Genomic DNA, 15,876 nt, shown 5'->3' with positions numbered 1-15,876 from the left:
CCGTCCCAACCTGTTTTCCTTCTCCTGGAGTTTTAGTGTAGTGTTGTTTCCTTCACTTGGGGAAAGAGGGAGTTGCCATTAAAGAAACAGAGAAGGAAAGGAAAAGTGAAGTTCATTTGATGTGCTCAGTATTTATTTATTTATATATTTTTATTATTATTTATGTTATGTAGTGCTGGCCCGTATAGTGTCATTTGGTCTTACTAACAGTATACTATTAATAATAAAAAATAATACTAATAATAAAAATAAATGCAAAATGTGGGAGAGAGAAATATGGGATGAGGACAAAAAATAAATAAATCAACAAAATTAACTTATAATTATGAATAAAAGATATATAATTTATAATGACAACAACAACAATAATAAAATTATATAATTATTATATTATAAGGTAGTAGTAGTAGTAGTAGTAATAATATAACCTATAATGATATATAAATAAGGTATAATATATACTCTTTAATAATAATATGTCAATTATAATATTTTAGAAATTATTTATAATAATAATAATGCTAATAATAAAAACATACATACCTTCCAATAAAAGAGCTATAATATATCATCTATAATAATGATATAATAATTTTTATTATTATAATAACTAATAATGCCATATAAAAGATCTAATCTATTGTTATGGCTCAAAACTGGCAAACCCATGTAATATCTATATTAATAATAATAATAATAATAACATGTACTGTTTATAATTAATTTATAATGATAAATAAGATATCTATAATAATATATTATAATTTTAATATTATTATAAGATAATAATAATAATATGTAACCTACAATGATATATAATTAAGCTATATATATATATATAATCTATAATAATGACATAATAACAATAAGAATAATAACTAATAACACTATATGAAAGATCTATAATATATAATATATTGTTACGGCCCAATAGATTAATAATAATAATAATAATAATAATAATAATAATAATAATAATAATAATAATAATAATAATAATAATTGCTATTAATAATAACAGCATGCACTGTTTATCATTTAATTATAATGATAAATAAAATATCTACAATAATAATATCAATATTAATATATTATAATTATTCTGTTATTATAAGATAATAATAGTAATAATAATATGTAACCTATATTGATATATATAAATGAGCTATAATATATAATCTATAATAATGACATAATAGTAATAATAATAATAATAACTAATAACAATCAATAATGCCATATACAAGATATATAATATATAATTGGTGCAATAGATGTTTTATAATAATAATAATAATAATAATATAATTAATTATTATTATTATTATTGTTATTAATAATAACAACATGTACTGTTTATTTTTTAATTATTATGTTAAATAAAATATCTATAGTAACCTGTATATATAATATGTAATATATAATCTATAATAATGACATAATAATACTGAATACTTATGTAATAATAACTAATAATGCTATATTAACGACCTATAATATATATTCTATTGTTGTGGCCCAATAGATTTATTATTAGAATTTAATATAATAACTAATAATAATAATAATAACTAATAATAATAATAATAATAATTATTATTATTATTATTTGTATTATAATGTAAATTATAATGATATGTAAATTGTCTATAATAATTATATTAATAATAATATGTAAATTATACAAATAGTCTATAATATATAGATCTATAATAAAATCTTTGAGCCACTGAATGATAGAGTGCCAACACATTATCCATTGAAACTGAATCTCAAATCTGACACCTCTGAATATATCATTATAAAAATTTGACAGCCTGTTTATTCTCAAAGTGATTCATTAATCCAACTATTCAGCTACACACGATCCAAAACGGAGAGATGGAAATGTTTTAGTTAACTTGTGCCCCTTACAGCTATTAAATAATTTCAGACGTATTTCCTCCAATATGGAACATTTATAGTTTCACCTCAGATCTGGCTCACTCACTCACTCACCCTGAGCATCTGTGTACCCGAGAGTGATCAGTAGTGAACCGTGACAAAGACCAACATCACTGCTCACTCTTAGAGGAAATGAGAGGCAGACAGGTCTGTGTGGGGAGGTGCTGCTTCAGAAGGTTTCCTCCTCTGGGAGAGAGCAGAGAACAGAGACTGAGCAGAGAATTGTTTGCTTTGATGATTTCTGGGCCTGAATTGCTCCAGTAAGCATTATCAGCTTCTCCAAAAGGCAATTTGGAAGACTTCCATCAAAGAAAGGAGAGGTTGTTTGAGGACAGACCGTTACGAAAACAGTTGCAATTCATTGTAATGATCTCTAAACTATATCATATTGATCAGACATGACTGTTGCTGGGTCAGTTTATCTCATCAGGTCAGGAGTGACTTCTTTTGGGGCTCTTAGAGCATATTTTCCAATGCTTATGGACCATCATGGTCGTTTTTAAGGCTGATGGATGTCTGTATGAAAAAAACAGTGACCAGTGTTTTGGCCTGTTTCATCTCCAGCATTCATCATCCCTGAAAAATTCATAACAACGTTTAAAAACTCAACAATCTGGAAAACCATCTTCAAGTAACAAGCTATTTTTTATATATCCTGATATATAATTTAATTGAGAAGCTATTTTATTTTATTTTATTTTATTTTATTTTATTTTATTTTGTTTTGTTTTGTTTTGTTTTGATTTGATTTGATTGGGCCAAGCTCAAGTATATCACAAACAAGTTTACTGAAGTTGTAAAACTGTCATCATTTACTACAAAATTTTCTTTATGAGTATTTTATGAGTGTGTCTTCTAATCCTTTTTCTTTCCTTTTATAATATCTAAAAAAAACATTAGTAAAACAACTGAGATTAATTTTAATTTTTCACTATTAATTTAAATATAAAAAAACAACTGAAATTAATTTTAATATTTCATTTAAATATTTAAAAAAATTTTTTTTTTTTAAAATCTTTTAAACAACATAAGACAGCATAAGATATTAAGACTTGTTTTCAGATATTTTATCTTTAATATACACTACCAGTCAAAAGTTTTTGAACAGTAAGATTTTTAATGTTTTTAAAGAAGTCCCTTCTGCTCACCAAGCCTGCATTTATTTGATCCAAAGTACAGCAAAAAATATTTTGAAATATTTTTGCTGTTTAAAATAACTGCTTTCTATTTGAACATTTTAAAATTTAATTTTTCCCTGTGATTTCAAAGCTGAATTTTTAGCATCATTACACCAGTCAAACGATCCTTCAGAAATTATTGTAATATTCTGATATGCTGCTTAAAAGTTGTTTTAACTTAATATAGTGTTATCCGCTGCCTTAAACCGTTTGGTTTAGTCAACTTAAAATTTTAAGTTACTTAATGTTAATTTAAGTGAGAACTGGAATATTTTAGTTGACTAAACATTTTATTGTATTTTTTTTTAAAGATTTGTTTTTGGCATTTTTAGCCTTTATTATGACAGATCAGAATGGACAGGAAGCAAAGTGGGAGAGAGATAGGGGGCGGGGGCGAGAACAGTCCTCTAGTCGTGATTTAAACACGGGACGCCTGTCGGCTATTGCGCCGAGTAAACTAAAAATTTTAAGTCAGCATGGTAACAAATTATTTTAAGTTGAAACAACTATTTTTTTATAGTGTGTTGAAAACATCTGAGCTGATTTTTTTCACGTTTCTTTGATGAATAGAAAGTTCAAAAGAACAGTATTTATCTGAAATAGAAATCTTTTGTAACATTATAAATGTCTTTAACAACCTTTGATCAATTTAAAGTATTCTTGCTAAATAAAAGTATTAATTTCTATAATTTCTTTCTCCAAAAAAAAGGATACTGACTCCAAAATTCGAATGGTATAGTGTATAATGTTACAAAAGCTCTTTGTTTCAGAAAATTATTGAAAATAATAATAATAATAAAAATTTCTTGAACAGCAAATCAGCATATTAGAATGATTTCTAAAGGATCATGTGACACTGAAGACTGGAGTAATGATGCTGAAAATGTAGCTTTGAAATCACAGGAATAAATTACATTTTAAAATACTTTCATATAGAAAGCAGTTATTTTAAATAGTAAATATATTTCAGAATTGTACTGTTTTTGCTGTACTTTGGATCAAATAAAAGCAGGCTTAACAAGCTAAAGGAACTTTTTTTAGAAAACCAAAAAATCTTACCGTTCAAAAACTTTTATCTGGTAGTATATATTTTTCTTTTTTCCCAGTGTTTCTTAAGTAAATTTACTCTGTAATGATTTTCAGATATTTTTACTAGAAAATACATTCTTAAAAAGTCATTAAGAAGTCTATTTTTTCACTGTGGTGCTTCTGTGGTGTATTTTTATGCTTGACAGCCCATGATTACAATAAATTGTTATATGGCAACAACTCTAACTTTTCATATCCACGCTAAAAATATCAGCATACGGATTCAGAACATGACACTATTTAAAAACATTATGTTATCTCTACAAGTCTAAACATGATACCACAACCCATGTGGCCATAATTATAATTCTTTTCATTTTATCTACATGGTAATTGCATTCATTTCCCTCTGAGCTTCAGAAAGCAAAGCAATTACTATAAAGAGCTATACGTAAGAAAACTGTCTTTCTCAAAGGTAACGGCTTGAGGAGAGATCAAACCGCATTTTCAGCCAGCTCTAGTTTAACTGAACCCCCACCCCATTCTCTTTAGCATTCTCTCTCTGCTTTCTCCCTCTCTCTCCCTGACTGTCTCCTTCTTAATGGGCTCCAGATGTGGAGGTTGATGGGGGTGAGCTGCTCGCTTGTCATCTGCGGAGCTGTCCGTCCGTGGGGAGGCTCTGTCAGTGGGCTGCAGGGGTGCAGAGGGATGTGGGGGTGGGGGTGGGGGTGGACGTATGATCAGGGCTCAGGTCAGAGTTAGACGACATCTGGAAGCACTTGGGGTCAGCGAGCCCAGGCTGTGAAAGGTAAGATGGACGCCCGGGCAGGGGGACAGAGGAGACAACATGAAAGTTGTTTTTTCTTTCTCTTCTAGTGGCTTCCTCAAACAACTCTCCTAGGGACGTGAGCAAAGCTTTTTCAGTATTTATAGAATCAAAAGTGTGAACAAACATATATGAGCGTAGTAGCCCACCTGAGAACATTACGGGATAAAACTTACACACGTTTTAGAGTCATAAATTCATTCGGAGGTGTTTGGTTGATGTTGGTGTGAGGACAGTAGCGATTCCGTCCAGCTTTCTGCATGTGTCATTAAAAATCCTCCAACCAGAGACTCACTTTGTTAAGAAACCTTCAAGGCCCATCGACCTTGATATAAATGGTTCAAAGAGGGTTGTGTCAAGAAAAAAAAACTGTCAAAATAATAGGAAATGGCTCCCTCTCTAAAGTGAACATCCCGTGTATTGCAGGTCCTCAGAGGATGGCTGTATTTGGAAAGGGTTTGACTCATGAACTGCTTGGATCATAAAGATTCCGCTGTAAATTGGATGGAACGAGCCCAGCTTGTGGGGAGAAGCCACATGAAAGGCGTCACAACTGGAATAATGACTGGAATTTTAATATAGATGCACCATTTAAGAAAAAGCTTAAACTTGGATTGTAGGGACTCATACGCTTCTTGTCCATCAATGTTATGTTGCTTTCCAACTGTAGTTGGAAAAGCAACATAACATTAACAAATAAGTGACAATTTCTTTAATCTAAAACCACTTTATCATACATTTTTAACAGTTGGAATGACACTTTGTGTTCTAGGGCCCTATGATTTCCATCATGCAGAAAACGTGGATGGAATCACGGAATCCAGTCATAATTTGCTGTATAACGCGAAATGTTATGGAATTTTGGATAAATTAATCAAAAGTAGGTCAGTACACTTAAATTAAATCGCAATTAGTGTTTGTGAATATTAAACCGCAAAAGATTATTTAAATAAGAATCTGCTTGTTCGTCGTGTCTATGTGTGAATGAATGGCGCAGACACGCGGTTTCGTTTATTACACACATACTGAAGCACGCGCGATGCTTGCTGTGTTTTCAGCCTCTTGTTTCGATATATGACAGCATGAATACATGAAATTCATCTTCAGCTGCTCTGTGAGTGTCTTTGTGAGCGTTTTACTGCTTAATTTGAGAAAAACTATAGTCATATACACACAGGGACACTAAGGTCAAAATAAAAGTTCTGTTTAACTTGAAGAAATTGTGACAGAAATATATTTCTGTAAAATAGAACGTATGAATGATTCTAATAATTATGAAGTTACTATTACTTTTTTTAAAGAATAATCACTATTTTTCTTCTGTTTTAATTTTAACAGTAAACCTCTGTTGTGCAGCACTTTTGTTTGCCAAAATAAATGTTTTTGTTACATATAATTTATTTATAAATTAAATTGTTTTATTACAATAAAAAAATAAGATACTAATTTTATTAAATTTTATAAGTGTCATGATTTCAGTTACACATGCTTTTTAATTTCCAACATTTAATTAAATTAAATTGGGGGGGGGATGTAATTCTGAAAAATTAAAACAGAAAAAAAGAGAGAATTAAGGAGAGAAAAAAATAATAATTTGTTACATTTAATTTGATTATTTAATTTTGAACAATAAAAAATTACAGGATTAAAAATTAAATTAAATTAAATTAAATTACAAAAAAACTGAAATCAGCTGTTTAAATACTACACCTCAATTTAGGCGTCACATCATTATAATATACAGATAGATAGTAAGGTTAGTTAAAGATTATTTATCAAACTATTATATGTGTTTATACATTATGTTTCAAACATTTGGTGTCTGTTACATTTTTTTTTTTACATCTTATGCTCATCAAGGCTGCATTTATTAATCAAAAACAGCAAAAACCATAATACTGAGAAATGTTTATACACTTTAAAATAACTTCTTTATTTTAATATATTTTCATGGAAACCATGACACATTTTTTTCAGGATTCTTTGATTAATAGAAAGTTCAAAAGAACAGTATTTATTTGAAATATAAATCTTTATAAATCTTCATTATAAATGTTCTTGAAAAAAAAAAAAAAAAAAAACTTACTGACCCTACACTTTTGAACAGTAGTGTATATTAACATGAAGTGAGCATTAGATGACAGCAAATATAATCTAAATGTAAAAAAAAATGAGCATGCACAATAAAATTAACCAATAAGATTCAAAAATAAAACGCTAATATTAGCCGACAACCAACGTAGTACTGATACACTGTGCATCTCTAATTTTTTGTCACTTTTGGAAGAAAAAAAAAACTAAGCACAAAAAACGAATAACATCTAATAATTTCAACGATGCTGTGTGAGAATCTCATTTTACATCATTTCACATGACGTAAACAAATTGTTGGGCCATATTTAAAGAATTGCATGACAGTGATGACAGCCGTCAGTTTTTTTTCACAGAGCTGAAAGACAGATGAAAAGAAAAACAACTCACCGGCTCACCCCCTTCCTCCAATTGAGTGTCTCTGAGGTCACTCGAGGTCACATGTAATCAGCAGACCAAGGGAGCCATCAGGTACATAAACAAGCCAGTGTCAGCCATTCAAAAACAGCCCGCGGCCACTTAAACTCAAAACGATGGCTTCCTGTGCCATAAACAGACTGTTTTGAAAGTAAACATTCCTGTTCAACAAAAATTTAACAGCGGCGGCCCTGAAGACTGCTTAAAGGAATCAAAGTTCACCACGCGACACCAAAGACTCCATCATCAGGTAGTAAAACGCACAGGCTGTTTTTCAGAGCTGATTTTTCGCCTCAACCTTTAAAACGTTTTCAAATCCAAAGCAAATACACAAGCACTTTAATGGAACGATGGCTGGCAGGGAAAGAACAACAGCGCTAGAAGTGTTTGGATCTCATTGTAAATGGCCAGTTTGATTAGCTACATTTTGTCATTTCCCTTCTTTGCCTTGTGTACCTTAGAAAAGCGGAGTGGAAAACCGGTGGAGAGGAAAAGAGCCGCAGGAATTTTTGCAAAGCTTTCTCACGAAGCCCCCAGGAGTCCCGACGAAGAGTTATTTTACAGTTTAAAGGTAAATGTTCACACAGAGAGGAGGAAAGAGTAACAACCGTCTATGAGAGCACTACAAACACACTTTGAGACGTTTCGCTTTGGAAAAGCACACGTAACATCTGCGCTCGCGGCTCTAGCTCTCACTGCTCTCGGGTTTCCGAATGATTTCACCTGCCTTCTATTGCGTAATGGTGTAAATTAAACGGGCCAATAGCGGGAGTACGTTTTTTATCTAGTTTTATTCTAAAACACTTCCTGCAAGGCTATGCGTACATAATGTAACTGGGTCCAATATCTGATATGTGGAACTGTTGCCAGCAACAGAACAAATCATAGAATAAGAGCAGTCTATGTGCTCAATAGTGAGTGCTGAAAACATGTCAGATTGTTCTCTGGTAGGCCGTAAAGACATTCGAGGACACTCTAAGCCTGAAACGTAATGCTGTTACACTGCTTGGACATCTTTATTGCAAAGGAATATTACATGTTTAGATATATTTAGACAATATAAATGGGTAAAATCAACTAGGCTCCAAATTCATTTCTTACATACATGGCTAGAGTTCTGCATACGGCAAAATGAACAAATAACCCCTGCGTGATTTAAACTGAAAACAGTGAGTTTAGAGTACGGTAACAAGGAAGCCAAATTTCACCCGGTTCCAAATAATCAAAATATCCAAATCCCAATTTGTGGGCTCAGTGCATATTTATGAGTTCCAAGGAGAAAGCAAGGGGAAATCCTAAAAACTTCCCAGATGTCCACAAGATTGTAGTATATGGATTCCACAGAGGTCATCAAATCCCTGTGGTCGGCAACGGTCTGGAGAAAGCGATCTATAGTAAGCCGCGGTCTTCAAACGGGGTGACCACACTCAGGCTGCCACAGTGAGTGTGAACAGAGAAAGTTTCCATTTTGCATTTTCCAAAACTGAATTTTCCCACATGTCATTTTCCCACATGCCAAGAACATGACAGTCTTATGTAAATCATTGGTTTAGGAAAGCTCTGTACCTTCAAGAAATTCTCCTTTGCTTCTTTTCCTTGACGGATATGAGTAAAACACATATGGGAGGACAGAAAACAACATTTTTGTCAATATTACGGGCCGGGTTTTGTCGGGACATTGGGATTGTTCTCTGACGTGTGCCTCAGAGTCTCTGACAGCCCTGCTGTCCGCTTCAGTTGACCGTTGGTACCTGGTTCAGGCTGTATTCTTTGGCCTTCAGTCTCAGGTTGGCGATACTGTTGGCCATATTCATGCCCTGGGCTGTGTTGTTGGTAGCGCACGATGGAGAATAAGATGCCATGGCGCTGTAAGGAAAGGGTTATGTTGTCAGGATGAGGATGTCAGGATTTTACACTTTTTGTTATTATTAAATAATTCAGTAATACTGACAAAAATGCATTCACTCCTCCTGTTTCCAAAAATGGCCAAAATATTTGGGACAAAAATGCAGTACTACTCTGGGGTGTTTATAACTTCACGCGTATGGGCAGCATTTGTGGAACAACATTTCTGATTCAACTAGGGCTGTCAAACGATTAATCGCGATTAATCGCATACAAAATAAAAGTCTGAGTTTGCCTAATATATGTGTGTGTACTGTGTGTAATTATTATTATATATATATATAAATACACACATTAATGTACATATTTAAGAGAAATATGTTATTTATGTAAATACATATACTTGTAAATATTTCTTAAATATATACATGAATGTGTTTGTATTTGTATGTACATAAAATTACACACATATACATTAGGCAAACTCAAACTTTTATTTTGTATGCAATTAATTGTTTGACAGCCCTAATTTCAAGATAATAATTTAATATTTATTAATAATGCATTTAAAATTTGTTAATAATTTTGACTCCCAAACAACAACAGCATATGTTTACAGTAACAAAAATACTGTAATGTGTGGTGATATTTTTCTTAAAGCATTTTAATAAAATCGTCCCTAAAAATGCTTTTTACCCAATCTGTAAAGTTGTCTAAATCATCCAAACTACTTTTTGAATTTATGGTTATGGGCATGTAAATAGTTTTATGGATAGTTACGTAGATTTATTTCTATGCTTTTATCCAAATCTGCTTGCATTGCAAATATTTAGGTGGCACTTTAAAATAAGCTCCCATTAGTTAACATTCATTAATGCATTAACTAACAATTTTTACAGTATTTATTAATTTTTATTAACTTCAGTTCAGCCGTTCATTAGTTCATGTTAGTGCATGTCAGTTAAATAATATTAACATGCAACTTTTTATAATGCATTAGTAAATGATAAACTTAAACTAACAATAATCAATGCATTGGAAGTATTTTTCATTGCCCATTCTTGTTAACAAATAGAACTTTATTGTAAAGCGTTACCAATTAGTGTATACATTTTGTCTAAATCATGCATTCCCTGACCCTTGACCTGTCAAAAGTAACATTTGTAACTCAGACTAACACGTTTAATGTTTAAATGTTTTAAAGTTTCTCATGGTTATACTTTTGAAATGGTGCAATAGTTTCATATTTTGGTAACACTTTACAATAAGGTGTCATTTGTTAACGTTAGTTAATGTATTAACTAACATGAATGAACAATGAACAATACATTATTAGAATATTTACCTTATCAGTATACAATATTTAATCTTTGTCAGTGTTAGATAATAAAAATACAGTCTTCGTTGTTTGTTCATGTTAGCTCACAATGCATTAACTAATGTTAACAAACACAACTTGTGATTTTAATAATGCATTAGTAAATTAACATTAACCAAGATTAATAAATGTTGTTCATTCTTAGTTCATGTTAACTAATGTAGTTAACTAATGTTAACTAATAAACCTAATTGTAAAGTGTTACCCATACAACTTTTTAATAATGCATTAATACATGATAACCTTAACTAACAATAATTAATGCATTGGAAGTATTTTTCATTGCGCATCCTAACTAATGTTAACAAATGGAACTTTATTGTAAAGTGTTACCAATTAATTACTGTGTACATTAAATCATGCATTCACTGACCCTTGACCTCAAGTCAAAAGTAACATTTGTAACTCTACAAAATCTACAACTGTTGTAACACGTTTAATGTTTACATTTCATTGTTATACTGTTGAAATGCTGCAATAGTTGAATATTTTAAACAGTAATTCACAAGTATAATTTGTAAATAACCCAGAATATTCTTATAACATCGGCACAAATAATGTCCAGCAGCATTGGTAATGGTAATGCATACAGAGGCGTAAAAAACTAGATGACACCTAACCTGTATGATGGTGAGCTGCCCCAGGACAGGTAGTCATTGGGTCTGGGAGCGGGTCGTGGGACAATGGGCTGCTCTACGGCTGTTACTTCTCCTGAGAAAGACTTGAGCAACGAGGCGTTTTTACTAGCCAGCATTGCACGTTCGTTTCGCCGAAACTTAGCCCGCCGATTTTGAAACCACACCTGGAAAATCACAAAAGGTGCTCAGTTTGACATATACTGAACAACCTTACTATCAGAATACAGCATTGTGATAAGGTAATGTACAGGCCAATGCTGCATCAAAAAATAGCTAACCTGCACTCGAGCTTCAGTGAGGTTGACCCGGCGTGCTAAGTCCTCCCTGACAAAAGCGTCAGGGTAGTGCGTCCTCTCAAACACTCTCTCTAAGGCCTGCAGTTGGCTGCTGTTAAATGTGGTCCTATTACGCCTCTGTTTACGCTTTTTCTTCTCCTCTGAGTTGAGTTGCTCATCTAGAAGGAAACACACAAGATCAGATGAATATCCCCACTATAGTAGTCTGTACTCATTAAACAGCCTAACAACCTGAAAAAAAAAAGACATTACATTCATATGGTTACGGTTAAGTCAAACTAGTAAACTAGCTGATACACAAAAAAAGCTAACTTTTTTTTATATTAAGAACTGGACATGGAGTTAACACTGGAGTTAATACAGATTTTTCCAGTTTGATTTTGCTTTAGTCAAAAGTGATGAACCTTCCTAAAACTGCTTCCCAATCAAAGCTTAAAGAATGTGTAAGCAAGACAGCTGATCATTATTAAAAATCTGAAAGATTTCTGCTATTCCTATATGTGCTTTATTTGAATAACCTGGCCTATAATAATATTCTGTTTAAAGTCAATATGAGGCCTTAAGTTATTTTTTTATTTATTAAAATTTATTTTGTGCACATTTCCCCCCTGATATTTTTAGTAATGTGATTTTGACATAAACTTCTCTGCTAATGATAAACACTGCAAAAACACAAGAGAACACCATTTTTGACAGAATTTAGGTTAAGTTTAGAAAAATGTTATCAAATAAAGTAATATTTTATGTCATCCAGTCTGGTCCTATGATAATCTTATATAAAATTTACTATGCCTACAGAACTAAAACAGAACATAAAACTATGAAATAATATACAGCCATCAGCTTTTGTAGAATTAGCTCATCATCAGCCAGAATGTACTGTAAATAAAACTACATCAGTTTTCCACATAATTTATCCATAAGCTTTGATATAAATAGATTGTTTTTTCTTATATCTTCTTTCTTTCATTCTAAAATTATTCTGGTCTCTTCTAGTAATAAAATGCCAATTATAATGTCTAGGCCTGTTTTGGTCCGGGGAAACGCAGATCGTTTCAGACTCACTCCTCCTTGGATACATCAATCAGTTCTTAAATCGCTCCATAAAACTTCCTAGAGAGGGAGAAAATACCCCAGTGACGAATTGATTCGCCCCAATTCCTCCAAGGCCGTAAACTCAAAACAAAGTTGAAAGAAGAGGTTATCAATGCCGGGCCCAGAGCTTGAACAGAGCTGAACATTTCACAGCTGTGTGCTAGTAACAACGAAAATCATCTTTAACTTTAACTATGCGCTTAGGCCTACACGAGATTTATCTTCACTTCAGTTGTGGTTATTCCAAAGTCATTCATTTTTAAATAATACATCTGAAGTCACATCTGAAATGTTGAGTGAATTGTCCATAAAATAATAATACTTTTTTTCTTTGTTTTTTTTTTTTTGTTTTTGTTTTTTTTTCTTTAGCATAGGCCTAAATGCCCTTAAATCGTACTGCTATATTTAATTTTTTTCCCCCCCCGAGGTACGGAATATGAGCGCCAACATATTAACTTACTTATTTATTTACTCACTTATGTTTATTTAGTTACTTATTAAAATTTAATTTGTTTTAAACTTAGTAGCTTGACTGATTCAAAGACAGATTTAAAACATGTATGTGCCAAAATAAATAAATAATGACTATCATGTAGACAAATACAGCTTTCGCAAAACAAGAACTGCGGCATTAGCAAAAAGCTTGTGTTTACAATAATTTTCGTAATGTTTTAAACTAAAAATTGCAGATATGATGCCTAACAATACACAGAGTTCATTCTAATAAACGATACGTTCAGTCTTGAAATCGTAGACGGACTAATATTTATATACGTTTAATTTACTTTACTGACTCATTCATAAAATAATTAATTCATTGCATATTTGGACTACATCTTTAAATCTTTAAATAGCTCTAGAATATAAGAAAAAATATATAGGGCCTGTTTCTTATGAATTTTGCAGATCTTAGAAAAAATATTTAAAAAATATAAAAGGGCCTAGTAGGTCTACATGCATGACAGCCTGCTGACTTACAGTCAGAAAGGTTTGTAAAATTATCACTTTTTAAATTTTTATTTTGATTTATTCTAACAAACCTTAATATCAGTGAAAACTACATTATCTATAGCCTATGCAACTATATTATCTATAGACTATTACGCATTGTTTAAACAAATGGAAATAGGCCTACAGTTCGGGATGACTAAGCAACAGTTTTACACACTACAATTAATTACGTGTCTTAATTGCTAACCAAACGCGTGTGGCGTAAATGAAGCAGAACGCAATCGTGTCTTCTTATAGCGCCTATATGTTTGCATGATCCGCAGCCTTCATTACACTTTCTTGATGTCTGTCATTGTCACACATCTGCTAACGTGACAATTTTCTGCACTGTAACGTGCTAAACACATCTATTTGTGTTCATACAAATCTATTTGTGTTCAAGGCCTGGTAATTAGTCCCAAAATAATTGGGAGACCCTAAACAGAAGTCATTTTCATTAAGTAACTAATTTGCTTTTTTGTACGACTTTTGAAGTTAAAATCTTAGCTATATTAAATTAGAAAAAAACATTAGCTATAATCCTGATACTTGAATGCTACTAATGTTTTTAGCTGTTTAAAGAGTCAATGGGACATGTTTTGCTTATGAACTTACTCTCCTGCTGTGTCGTGTCGCTGCCGCTGGTCAGTCCCGGAGACTCCAGCATACTCCTGCCCGCCTCTCCTGCGCTCTCCTCCGCTTGAGCTCCCACCATCTCCCGCGCCTCCTCCAGATCCAACAGGTGGCTGACGGAAAAGTTCTTCTTAGCCTGTAAATGATCCTGATTTGCGGTGATCGGACTCTCAAGTCGGTTAGGAAGCGTGGCTTGTCTGTCCATTACATGAGCATAGCTGGAAGTCATGACGCAAACTGACGAAACCCAAGATATCCTCTACCTATAACCAACATGGGTTAAGTCTTGACCATAAACAATCACTCTGTGCTCGACAAACAGATCGATGTTGATTTCTTCATCCGTAGTTGATCCAAAACAGCGTAATTACCACTCTTTTACTTGACAATCATGCGTCTTTATGGAAAAAGGGCATCACCGAAACACATCTCCAATTCAAGAACTCCAAACTCTCCAAAGTGTTCGCCTTTTGCCCGATGACTCCCTCTTAGTTTCTGTAACGGAGACTTTCCCCTCTCGATCCGAGAGTGAGGGAATGAGTAAACTGGCGAGAAAGGTTTGATGGCACAGATGAACGACTTACGCCCAATAGTAGGAGGTCGGACGAGCTTCTCTCAGCTTCTTTCTCCGGTACTTCAAACGGCACACACTGGCGCTGAGGGGGGAGCCTGAGAGCAAAATACGCGAGCATTTGAAGCCCTGGGGAGGGATGATAGACATACAACAAACCCTAATTACGTGGCAATGTTTTTTGTCCGCGTTTCTAACCTTTAACGAAGTCATATCTCTTTCTCCACCCCTAACATCCCACTCTATAATTAATGGGTCAACGTGACGTGATGATAGTTGTGTTTTTTTTTTCCCTCCTGATCTATTAAGTTATTCAGAAATACGTTAAAAATGAGAGAAACAGACTTGAATACAATTTCATATTAACAACATTTTAGTAATTATATTTGTTGATATTTGTTTGGCCTTTCAAAATATGTCTAATGAAAATTATATAGTTTGCGATTATTATTATTATTTAAAAAAAAAAAGCAGTAAATCAATTTATGTATTTTTGTAGTCACATCCAACGAATTTACATTTAAAAAATTTACATTTAAAAAAAAAAAACACATAGTTAAAAACAAATCTTACATTTGACAGAAAGTGTTTTCTGTTTGATTTTTTTTTTTTTTTTTTTTTTTTTTGTCGACTAGATTTTTTAAAACATCTTTAGTGATCATCAGTATTTTTCAGTGACCTAAACAAACTTCTGTCTCTTTGCAATGATCTCAACTTTTTTCTTTCCATGCTGAATAAAATAGTCACCCTAAATTATATGCTGTTGTCTTGACATGTTTGAATAAAGGGACAGCTGATGTTAAGCTAACAAGAACACGCAAAATGATCAAAGTTCCGCCCTGGCAGGGCTCTTGGATAATATGGGTATCGTGCGTTTTGTATTGGTGTCAGTCCATGATGTGACACTAAAATGTTGTTCTTTTTGAATCGGTTTACAGAGGATGT

General features: G+C 32.5%; 1 protein-coding gene across 1 annotated transcript; it reads right to left on the bottom strand.

Moving 5' to 3' along the window:
• Positions 1–8,639: 8,639 nt before the first annotated feature.
• On the bottom strand, positions 8,640–15,119 carry prrx1a (paired related homeobox 1a). Its single transcript, XM_051097079.1, has 4 exons — positions 14,343–15,119; positions 11,625–11,800; positions 11,329–11,510; positions 8,640–9,351 (listed from the first exon to the last, which is right to left on the bottom strand). The coding sequence occupies exons 1-4, from the start codon at positions 14,587–14,589 to the stop codon at positions 9,219–9,221; spliced, it is 738 nt and encodes a 245-aa protein (XP_050953036.1). The 5' UTR covers positions 14,590–15,119; the 3' UTR covers positions 8,640–9,218.
• Positions 15,120–15,876: the final 757 nt, after the last annotated feature.

Source organism: Labeo rohita, chromosome 2 (genome assembly GCF_022985175.1).
Source record: "Labeo rohita strain BAU-BD-2019 chromosome 2, IGBB_LRoh.1.0, whole genome shotgun sequence".
NCBI classification, from domain to species: domain Eukaryota; kingdom Metazoa; phylum Chordata; class Actinopteri; order Cypriniformes; family Cyprinidae; genus Labeo; species Labeo rohita.
This window is presented reverse-complemented; position numbering and strand designations above follow the sequence as displayed.

Coding starts and splice junctions, on each gene's coding strand:
- prrx1a (XM_051097079.1), bottom strand. CDS start 14,589: ATGACTTCCAGCTATGCTCATGTAATGGACAGACAAGCCACGCTTCCT. Junction 11,801..14,342: donor CGACACGACACAGCAGGAGA/GTAAGTTCATAA, acceptor GTTTCCTTCTAG/ATGAGCAACTCAACTCAGAG. Junction 11,511..11,624: donor TCACTGAAGCTCGAGTGCAG/GTTAGCTATTTT, acceptor GTGATTTTCCAG/GTGTGGTTTCAAAATCGGCG.